The sequence below is a fragment of the Mytilus trossulus genome, chromosome 3, assembly GCF_036588685.1.
Source record: "Mytilus trossulus isolate FHL-02 chromosome 3, PNRI_Mtr1.1.1.hap1, whole genome shotgun sequence".
Lineage (NCBI taxonomy): Eukaryota > Metazoa > Mollusca > Bivalvia > Mytilida > Mytilidae > Mytilus > Mytilus trossulus.
Window position 1 is genome coordinate 22,304,739 of NC_086375.1, and position 11,779 is coordinate 22,316,517.

Genomic DNA, 11,779 nt, shown 5'->3' on the forward strand with positions numbered 1-11,779 from the left:
TGTAGGTCTGTAATCAATGTTGACTTTCTGAAAATGAAACCGGAAGTAGAATTGTTCTTTCGGTTTAGATTCTTCAATATCAATCATTGCACTATTTTTAAAAATACAATCACGTGTAAAATGTAAGTATTTATCATGTCTAATATGTGTATTTATCTAACTGATCAGCTAGCAATGAAGCTGTCATTGATTATCATTGATTCAAAGTCAAATTAAATCGTAATAAAGGATATGCACATTTATACTTTAGATGCTATTTAGAGATAGACACCCCATTCTTTACATATTTAGGTCATTTCGCCATTATTTAGTGATGAACTTTGAACATGTGAAACGTAACAATTTAATTATAATAATATGTAAGATGTAAATTGGGAAAGTCTTTGTGCATAAGAAAGGTATCGGCATAGGAAAAATATAATGAAAATGCTATAGGGGGTAAGGGGGTTGGGTTATTCTGAATAGTTATATACATATTTAGAACAGATTATATGCGAGGTGAGGTGAGAGCATACCGTTATATTTGAAAGCAAGTTGCTTGCAAGGAAGCAGTAAGGTTAAAAGTAGAATTCATCAAGGAGTATGCTTTATATCGATTTGACGAATAGATCATTTACAGATTGGTGAGATTGTTCTTCTGTGTCAAATGCAGAAAATGGTGGATTGCATCTGGTTTTATAGCGCTAAACCTCTGAATTGTACGACAGTCGCATCAATTTCCATTATATTGACAATTTAATGATGCATGAACAAAATTTCACAAATAAGGGAACAAACACAACACAGATCCCACCAAAAAGCTAGGGATGATTTCAGGTGCTACGGAAGGGGATACAGATCCGGTTCAAAATGTAACTTTTGTGGCATCCGTCTTGCTGCTTATGTTGTTAAAAAGCTGGTAAATAGTCTAATTCGGTAGGTCACATTCCCGAGGTCACATTCGTAAAAAGTGGAAGGATTGTAGTTACGACATAAGGAACATATCCAATATGCTTTGTATAACGAGTATTCCATAACGTTCAACCAACTCGTGATGGCGTCCGTAATATTTACACGAAGTGATGATTTCAATTTCACCATTTGATCTCTTGGTTTAGAGAGGGGGATAGGACCTTTATCGGGACTCCGGGATCGGGTGTTTTTAAGCTCGGGATTTCGGAATTGACCCTTTCGGGATCTGGGAATTCATTTTTTCGAATTTAGACCTCGGGATTTCATATTTTTAAGCCCGGGATTTCCACCCCCTTTAAGGATGTTTGCTCCTCCTCTTTTTGGACTTTTTGACAGATTTTCGGAATCCTCTGGTTTTATCCATGTATTGTCATTAAAAAAAAATGCCCACTAACCCCTACTTTTCTTTTTATAATTTTATCACATAAAGTTAAAAAAGCCATATTTCAAAATTTTATAAAATTCAAGTTATTTTTTCATAGTATTTTAAACAAATAAGGTGCAATGTTAAATATATGAAAAATCTAGAGCGAAAAATTTCCCGCCAAATTTTCAATGGCTTATATCTTGAAAACGAGTACACAGACCCTCCATTTTTTTCTTCTTTTTTTATTTCTTTATTTATATACTTTCAATTCATTACAGTCTTTCGAAAAGTTTGTTATTTTCTAATAGAGTAGCAAACATCCTTAAAGGTAACATATTGGAAGCTGAAATCATCTCTTTTGTCTTAAAGTTTTGTTTTCAATCGACCCTTATAGTCAATTTCTGGATATAAGTCCTAATCAAATGGCAAAATCAAAAGCTCGGACACATCAAACGAATGGATAACAACTGTCATATTCCCGACTTGGTACATGCATTTCCTTATGTAGAAAATGGTGGATTGAACCATGTGTTATAGCGCTAAACCTCTCACTTGTATGATAGTGGCATCAAAATCCGTTATATTTACAACGATGCGTGAACAAACAGACATAACAGGTAAACTAGTCAAAATATGGGTAGTCATCACCGTGTAAATATTTGTTTTGTTTGCTGTGCTTTGAAAAACACAATATTGAAAATCGGCCAATCATTAAAAGCTATATATATTAGCATAGCCCGCCCCTTCCCGCATGACCTGCTTCATCTGTAAGTTTCTGAGTTGCGCATGTTTTCAGATCGGTTTTCTATTAAGATAAGAAAAATTGGATGAGGATTTTGAAAATAGGGAGAGTGGGGGTGGGCAGCCCCTAAACTCGACAAAACTCGTAGTAGAACCGGCTCGGGCGGTCCACTTCCTATATCTGCAAGTTGATAGGACGTCCACTGAAATAGGTCACCTTTTAAATTAAAGCATGTAAATATGTAAATAAGTCGTGAAAACTAGCAGAAATATATGATTAGACCAATAAAGTTCCCATAACTTCTTCGTCTGTCATATTTCTTGGTTTTGCGGGCTGATTTTATCAATCATTTTTTCATTTTTGGAACTCTGGTATTCCACTCTTATATAACAGACCCTTACACATCACATGAAACCCAAACAATGTTACTTTTGTAACTCCGCAATATATGAAAAGTTTACATTGATAAATTATAACAAGAGATAACAGAACACTAGCGGCACCCCTTATCAATAAGTATTGAAGTAGTCCCCCTCCCGAGAGAACCGGTAAAATCATAATTAACAACAAATGAAGCTCCATTACAGATGCAAAAAAATGCAGCGGGTTTATATATAAATAAATAAAACAGCAAGGTTACAACTTACAACACAAGAAAACAAATAGACTTCTAGAGGTCAAAATAAGGGTTTTAATCAGTAATGGCAAGTATCAACCCTTGAAACCGCTGTGAATTTTGCCAATATTTAAACAGTTGTACTACAAGTGTTTTCGAAGATCATTCATTGTTTTGTTGTTGTTGTTGTTTTGTTGAGCCTTCGACTTTAATCGAAAAAGCGAGACAAAGCGATCCTAGATTCCGTCGGCATCGGTGTCGTCGGCGGCGTCAAAATATTCACTCTGTGGTAAAAGTTTTTGAAATTTAATAACTTTCTTGAAATATCCTGATTTTTTACCAAACTTGGACAGAAGCTTGTTTATGTTCATATGATAGTATCCAGGTGTAAATTTTGTAAAAATAAAATTCCTTTTATTCTGTATTTTACTTATAAATGGACTTAGTTTTTCTACCAGAAACCATTACATTCACTCACCAGACTCAAGCTAGCGAACAATAAGCCAGCGAACAATAAGGTGAATCAAGCTAGCGAACAATAAGCCAGCGAACAATAAGAAAACGCGCCAAAATGATCATGCCCAAAAACCGAAGACTTGCAACAACACCAAACGTACTTATAAATATGATGACAAATAAATAAATATGATGACAAATAATTTCCAGTAGAAAGATGAAATGTAATTCCATTTTAACACATACAAAGTTTAATTATTTATTCGTGTACTAAATACGACTTTTTTTTAAAGCCGGGAATCTAAAAAATGTTTTAGCTATTAACCCTTTCTCCTTTCTCTCCGATAAGGGATGGGTTATTATCTGTATATTAATAATAAAAACAATTTATAACAACGGGTAACAATAAACTAGTGTAGCGATACAATTAGATCTTCAAGCTTATAGAAATTATTCGATTGAAAAGAAAAGCTGATAACCATTTATTTATATTAACTTTTCGCGTAAGATCAAGCTAGTTCAGGAAATTATTCATAAGTAAATAGTCACTCTAGTAATTTATTTGTTACATTCTTATAAGAAAAGTGATAAGTGTAAAAACAACACACGTCAAATAGAACGAGAACGATTTGACATAAATATTTTGGTTAATCTCAACAAAAAATTATTTAGATTCAAACCTATGTAAAATAACTATAATCCGTAAACATTACCCTACGGCAAAGTCCCGGATGTGGTAGGGTCGGCAAAGTCCCGGATGTTATAGGATGACCCCTAATTTGGGGTCGGGTGACCCTACCCTCCCCTTCTTTAATTCATAGCAAAGTCCCTACGGCAAAGCTTTTAACCAAACTAGGTACACTCGATAGGCAAATGCATAAGCTTGCCTGGGCCCAAAGATCCAGGTGGGTAAAGTTACGGATTTTTTTTTCGGAGGTCCGAAGTTGGGGTCGGGTGACCCTACCCTCCCCCTTCTTTAATTCATAGCCAAGTCCCTACGGCAAAGCTTTTAACCACACTAGAAACACTCGATAGGCAATTGCCTAAGCTTGCCTGGGCCCAAAGATTCAGGTGGGTAAAGTTGCGGATTTTTTTTTTCGGAGGTCCAAAGTTGGGGTCGGATGACCCTACCCTCCCCTTCTTTAATTCATAGCCAAGTCCCTACGGCAAAACTTTTAACCACACTAGTAACACTCGATAGGCAATTGCCTAAGCTTGCCTGGGCCCAAACATCCAGGTGGGTAAAGTTACGGATTTTTTTTTTCGGAGGTCCAAAGTTGGGGTCGGTGACCCCTACCCTCCCCCTTCTTTAATTCATAGCCAAGTCCCTACGACAAAGCTTACCCTCCCCCTTCTCTAATTCATAGCCAAGTCCCTACGACAAAGCTTTTAACCACACTAGGTACACTCGATAGGCTATTGCCTAAGCTTGCTTGGGTCCAAAGATCCAGGTGGGTAAAGTTACGGATTTTTTTTCGGAGGTCCAAAGTTGGGGTCGGGTGACCCTACCCTACCCCTTCTTTAATTCATAGCCAAGTCCCTACGGCAAAGCTTTTAACCACACTAGGTACACTCGATAGGCAATTGCCTTATAAGCTTGCCTGGGCCCAAAGATCCAGGTGGGTAAAGTTACGGAATTTTTTTTTCGGAGGTCCAAAGCTGGGGTCGGGTAACCCTACCCTCCCCCTTCTTTAATTCATAGCCAAGTACCTACGGCAAAGCTTTTAACCACACTGTGTACACTCGATAGGCAATTGCCTAAGCTTGCCTGGGCCCAAAGATCCAGGTGGGTAAAGTTACGTATTTTTTTTTCGGAGGTCCAAAGTTGGGGTCGGGTGACTCTACACTCCCCCTTCTTTAATTCATAGCCAAGTCACTACGGCAAAGCTTTTAACCAAACTAGGTACACTCAATAGGCAATTGCCTAAGCTTGCCTGGGTCCAAAGATCCAGGTGGGTAAAGTTACGGATTTTTTTTCGGAGGTCCAAAGTTGGGGTCGGGTGACCCTACCCTCCCCCTTCTTTAATTCATAGCAAAGTCCCTAAGGCAAAGCTTTTAACCAAACAAGGTACACTCGATATGCAAATGCATAAGCTTGCCTGGGCCCAAAGATCCAGGTGGGTAAAGTTACCGAAATTTTTGTTCGGAGGTCCAAAGCTGTGGTCGGGTGCCCTACCCTCCCTCTTCTTTAATTCATAGCGAAGCACCTACGGCAAAGCTTTTAACCACACTGTGTACACTCGATAGGCAATTGCCTAAACTTGCCTGGGCCCAAAGATTTTTTTTTGAGGTCCAAAGTTGGGGTAGGGTGACCCTACCATCCCCCTTCTTTCCATCACAAAATTTTCCCTACGGCAAAGCTTTTTTGCCCACTAGGTACAAATGATAGACACTTGCCTAAGGTTACCTGGGCCCAAATACCCAGGTGGGTAAAGTTACGGAACTTTTTTTTTCGAGGTCCAAAGTTGGGGTAGGGTGACCCTACCATCCCCCTTCTTTCCTTCACAAAATTTTCCCTACGGCAAAGCTTTTTTGCCCACTAGGTACAAATGATAGACACTTGCCTAAGGTTACCTGGGCCCAAATACCCAGGTGGGTAAAGTTACGGAACTTTTTTTTTCGAGGTCCAAAGTTGGGGTAGGGTGACCCTACCATCCCCCTTCTTTCCTTCACAAAATTTTCCCTACGGCAAAGCTTTTTTGCCCACTAGGTACAAATGATAGACACTTGCCTAAGGTTACCTGGGCCCAAATACCCAGGTGGGTAAAGTTACGGAACTTTTTTTTTCGAGGTCCAAAGTTGGGGTAGGGTGACCCTACCATCCCCCTTCTTTCCTTCACAAAATTTTCCCTACGGCAAAGCTTTTTTGCCCACTAGGTACAAATGATAGACACTTGCCTAAGGTTAACTGGGCCCAAATACCCAGGTGGGTAAAGTTACGGAACTTTTTTTTTCGAGGTCCAAAGTTGGGGTAGGGTGACCCTACCATCCCCCTTCTTTCCTTCACAAAATTTTCCCTACGGCAAAGCTTTTTTGCCCACTAGGTACAAATGATAGACACTTGCCTAAGGTTACCTGGGCCCAAATACCCAGGTGGGTAAAGTTACGGAACTTTTTTTTTCGAGGTCCAAAGTTGGGGTAGGGTGACCCTACCATCCCCCTTCTTTCCTTCACAAAATTTTCCCTACGGCAAAGCTTTTTTGCCCACTAGGTACAAATGATAGACACTTGCCTAAGGTTACCTGGGCCCAAATACCCAGGTGGGTAAAGTTACGGAACTTTTTTTTTCGAGGTCCAAAGTTGGGGTAGGGTGACCCTACCATCCCCCTTCTTTCCTTCACAAAATTTTCCCTACGGCAAAGCTTTTTTGCCCACTAGGTACAAATGATAGACACTTGCCTAAGGTTACCTGGGCCCAAATACCCAGGTGGGTAAAGTTACGGAACTTTTTTTTTCGAGGTCCAAAGTTGGGGTAGGGTGACCCTACCATCCCCCTTCTTTCCTTCACAAAATTTTCCCTACGGCAAAGCTTTTTTGCCCACTAGGTACAAATGATAGACACTTGCCTAAGGTTACCTGGGCCCAAATACCCAGGTGGGTAAAGTTACGGAACTTTTTTTTTCGAGGTCCAAAGTTGGGGTAGGGTGACCCTACCATCCCCCTTCTTTCCTTCACAAAATTTTCCCTACGGCAAAGCTTTTTTGCCCACTAGGTACAAATGATAGACACTTGCCTAAGGTTACCTGGGCCCAAATACCCAGGTGGGTAAAGTTACGGAACTTTTTTTTTCGAGGTCCAAAGTTGGGGTAGGGTGACCCTACCATCCCCCTTCTTTCCTTCACAAAATTTTCCCTACGGCAAAGCTTTTTTGCCCACTAGGTACAAATGATAGACACTTGCCTAAGGTTACCTGGGCCCAAATACCCAGGTGGGTAAAGTTACGGAACTTTTTTTTTCGAGGTCCAAAGTTGGGGTAGGGTGACCCTACCATCCCCCTTCTTTCCTTCACAAAATTTTCCCTACGGCAAAGCTTTTTTGCCCACTAGGTACAAATGATAGACACTTGCCTAAGGTTACCTGGGCCCAAATACCCAGGTGGGTAAAGTTACGGAACTTTTTTTTTCGAGGTCCAAAGTTGGGGTAGGGTGACCCTACCATCCCCCTTCTTTCCTTCACAAAATTTTCCCTACGGCAAAGCTTTTTTGCCCACTAGGTACAAATGATAGACACTTGCCTAAGGTTACCTGGGCCCAAATACCCAGGTGGGTAAAGTTACGGAACTTTTTTTTTCGAGGTCCAAAGTTGGGGTAGGGTGACCCTACCATCCCCCTTCTTTCCTTCACAAAATTTTCCCTACGGCAAAGCTTTTTTGCCCACTAGGTACAAATGATAGACACTTGCCTAAGGTTACCTGGGCCCAAATACCCAGGTGGGTAAAGTTACGGAACTTTTTTTTTCGAGGTCCAAAGTTGGGGTAGGGTGACCCTACCATCCCCCTTCTTTCCTTCACAAAATTTTCCCTACGGCAAAGCTTTTTTGCCCACTAGGTACAAATGATAGACACTTGCCTAAGGTTACCTGGGCCCAAATACCCAGGTGGGTAAAGTTACGGAACTTTTTTTTTCGAGGTCCAAAGTTGGGGTAGGGTGACCCTACCATCCCCCTTCTTTCCTTCACAAAATTTTCCCTACGGCAAAGCTTTTTTGCCCACTAGGTACAAATGATAGACACTTGCCTAAGGTTACCTGGGCCCAAATACCCAGGTGGGTAAAGTTACGGAACTTTTTTTTTCGAGGTCCAAAGTTGGGGTAGGGTGACCCTACCATCCCCCTTCTTTCCTTCACAAAATTTTCCCTACGGCAAAGCTTTTTTGCCCACTAGGTACAAATGATAGACACTTGCCTAAGGTTACCTGGGCCCAAATACCCAGGTGGGTAAAGTTACGGAACTTTTTTTTTCGAGGTCCAAAGTTGGGGTAGGGTGACCCTACCATCCCCCTTCTTTCCTTCACAAAATTTTCCCTACGGCAAAGCTTTTTTGCCCACTAGGTACAAATGATAGACACTTGCCTAAGGTTACCTGGGCCCAAATACCCAGGTGGGTAAAGTTACGGAACTTTTTTTTTCGAGGTCCAAAGTTGGGGTAGGGTGACCCTACCATCCCCCTTCTTTCCTTCACAAAATTTTCCCTACGGCAAAGCTTTTTTGCCCACTAGGTACAAATGATAGACACTTGCCTAAGGTTACCTGGGCCCAAATACCCAGGTGGGTAAAGTTACGGAACTTTTTTTTTCGAGGTCCAAAGTTGGGGTAGGGTGACCCTACCATCCCCCTTCTTTCCTTCACAAAATTTTCCCTACGGCAAAGCTTTTTTGCCCACTAGGTACAAATGATAGACACTTGCCTAAGGTTACCTGGGCCCAAATACCCAGGTGGGTAAAGTTACGGAACTTTTTTTTTCGAGGTCCAAAGTTGGGGTAGGGTGACCCTACCATCCCCCTTCTTTCCTTCACAAAATTTTCCCTACGGCAAAGCTTTTTTGCCCACTAGGTACAAATGATAGACACTTGCCTAAGGTTACCTGGGCCCAAATACCCAGGTGGGTAAAGTTACGGAACTTTTTTTTTCGAGGTCCAAAGTTGGGGTAGGGTGACCCTACCATCCCCCTTCTTTCCTTCACAAAATTTTCCCTACGGCAAAGCTTTTTTGCCCACTAGGTACAAATGATAGACACTTGCCTAAGGTTACCTGGGCCCAAATACCCAGGTGGGTAAAGTTACGGAACTTTTTTTTTCGAGGTCCAAAGTTGGGGTAGGGTGACCCTACCATCCCCCTTCTTTCCTTCACAAAATTTTCCCTACGGCAAAGCTTTTTTGCCCACTAGGTACAAATGATAGACACTTGCCTAAGGTTACCTGGGCCCAAATACCCAGGTGGGTAAAGTTACGGAACTTTTTTTTTCGAGGTCCAAAGTTGGGGTAGGGTGACCCTACCATCCCCCTTCTTTCCTTCACAAAATTTTCCCTACGGCAAAGCTTTTTTGCCCACTAGGTACAAATGATAGACACTTGCCTAAGGTTACCTGGGCCCAAATACCCAGGTGGGTAAAGTTACGGAACTTTTTTTTTCGAGGTCCAAAGTTGGGGTAGGGTGACCCTACCATCCCCCTTCTTTCCTTCACAAAATTTTCCCTACGGCAAAGCTTTTTTGCCCACTAGGTACAAATGATAGACACTTGCCTAAGGTTACCTGGGCCCAAATACCCAGGTGGGTAAAGTTACGGAACTTTTTTTTTCGAGGTCCAAAGTTGGGGTAGGGTGACCCTACCATCCCCCTTCTTTCCTTCACAAAATTTTCCCTACGGCAAAGCTTTTTTGCCCACTAGGTACAAATGATAGACACTTGCCTAAGGTTACCTGGGCCCAAATACCCAGGTGGGTAAAGTTACGGAACTTTTTTTTTCGAGGTCCAAAGTTGGGGTAGGGTGACCCTACCATCCCCCTTCTTTCCTTCACAAAATTTTCCCTACGGCAAAGCTTTTTTGCCCACTAGGTACAAATGATAGACACTTGCCTAAGGTTACCTGGGCCCAAATACCCAGGTGGGTAAAGTTACGGAACTTTTTTTTTCGAGGTCCAAAGTTGGGGTAGGGTGACCCTACCATCCCCCTTCTTTCCTTCACAAAATTTTCCCTACGGCAAAGCTTTTTTGCCCACTAGGTACAAATGATAGACACTTGCCTAAGGTTACCTGGGCCCAAATACCCAGGTGGGTAAAGTTACGGAACTTTTTTTTTCGAGGTCCAAAGTTGGGGTAGGGTGACCCTACCATCCCCCTTCTTTCCTTCACAAAATTTTCCCTACGGCAAAGCTTTTTTGCCCACTAGGTACAAATGATAGACACTTGCCTAAGGTTACCTGGGCCCAAATACCCAGGTGGGTAAAGTTACGGAACTTTTTTTTTCGAGGTCCAAAGTTGGGGTAGGGTGACCCTACCATCCCCCTTCTTTCCTTCACAAAATTTTCCCTACGGCAAAGCTTTTTTGCCCACTAGGTACAAATGATAGACACTTGCCTAAGGTTACCTGGGCCCAAATACCCAGGTGGGTAAAGTTACGGAACTTTTTTTTTCGAGGTCCAAAGTTGGGGTAGGGTGACCCTACCATCCCCCTTCTTTCCTTCACAAAATTTTCCCTACGGCAAAGCTTTTTTGCCCACTAGGTACAAATGATAGACACTTGCCTAAGGTTACCTGGGCCCAAATACCCAGGTGGGTAAAGTTACGGAACTTTTTTTTTCGAGGTCCAAAGTTGGGGTAGGGTGACCCTACCATCCCCCTTCTTTCCTTCACAAAATTTTCCCTACGGCAAAGCTTTTTTGCCCACTAGGTACAAATGATAGACACTTGCCTAAGGTTACCTGGGCCCAAATACCCAGGTGGGTAAAGTTACGGAACTTTTTTTTTCGAGGTCCAAAGTTGGGGTAGGGTGACCCTACCATCCCCCTTCTTTCCTTCACAAAATTTTCCCTACGGCAAAGCTTTTTTGCCCACTAGGTACAAATGATAGACACTTGCCTAAGGTTACCTGGGCCCAAATACCCAGGTGGGTAAAGTTACGGAACTTTTTTTTTCGAGGTCCAAAGTTGGGGTAGGGTGACCCTACCATCCCCCTTCTTTCCTTCACAAAATTTTCCCTACGGCAAAGCTTTTTTGCCCACTAGGTACAAATGATAGACACTTGCCTAAGGTTACCTGGGCCCAAATACCCAGGTGGGTAAAGTTACGGAACTTTTTTTTTCGAGGTCCAAAGTTGGGGTAGGGTGACCCTACCATCCCCCTTCTTTCCTTCACAAAATTTTCCCTACGGCAAAGCTTTTTTGCCCACTAGGTACAAATGATAGACACTTGCCTAAGGTTACCTGGGCCCAAATACCCAGGTGGGTAAAGTTACGGAACTTTTTTTTTCGAGGTCCAAAGTTGGGGTAGGGTGACCCTACCATCCCCCTTCTTTCCTTCACAAAATTTTCCCTACGGCAAAGCTTTTTTGCCCACTAGGTACAAATGATAGACACTTGCCTAAGGTTACCTGGGCCCAAATACCCAGGTGGGTAAAGTTACGGAACTTTTTTTTTCGAGGTCCAAAGTTGGGGTAGGGTGACCCTACCATCCCCCTTCTTTCCTTCACAAAATTTTCCCTACGGCAAAGCTTTTTTGCCCACTAGGTACAAATGATAGACACTTGCCTAAGGTTACCTGGGCCCAAATACCCAGGTGGGTAAAGTTACGGAACTTTTTTTTTCGAGGTCCAAAGTTGGGGTAGGGTGACCCTACCATCCCCCTTCTTTCCTTCACAAAATTTTCCCTACGGCAAAGCTTTTTTGCCCACTAGGTACAAATGATAGACACTTGCCTAAGGTTACCTGGGCCCAAATACCCAGGTGGGTAAAGTTACGGAACTTTTTTTTTCGAGGTCCAAAGTTGGGGTAGGGTGACCCTACCATCCCCCTTCTTTCCTTCACAAAATTTTCCCTACGGCAAAGCTTTTTTGCCCACTAGGTACAAATGATAGACACTTGCCTAAGGTTACCTGGGCCCAAATACCCAGGTGGGTAAAGTTACGGAACTTTTTTTTTCGAGGTCCAAAGTTG

At 42.2% G+C, this 11,779-nt stretch overlaps 1 protein-coding gene across 1 annotated transcript in view; it reads left to right on the forward strand.

The window, feature by feature from the left end:
* Positions 1–11,779, forward strand: part of LOC134710524 (interferon-induced protein 44-like) — a 43,494-nt gene continuing 31,715 nt past the window's right edge. Inside the window, exon 1 of the mRNA XM_063570895.1 lies at positions 1–122. Within this exon, the coding sequence (XP_063426965.1) occupies positions 34–122 (89 nt within the window). The 5' untranslated portion in view covers positions 1–33. The remainder of the gene's footprint in view (positions 123–11,779) is intronic.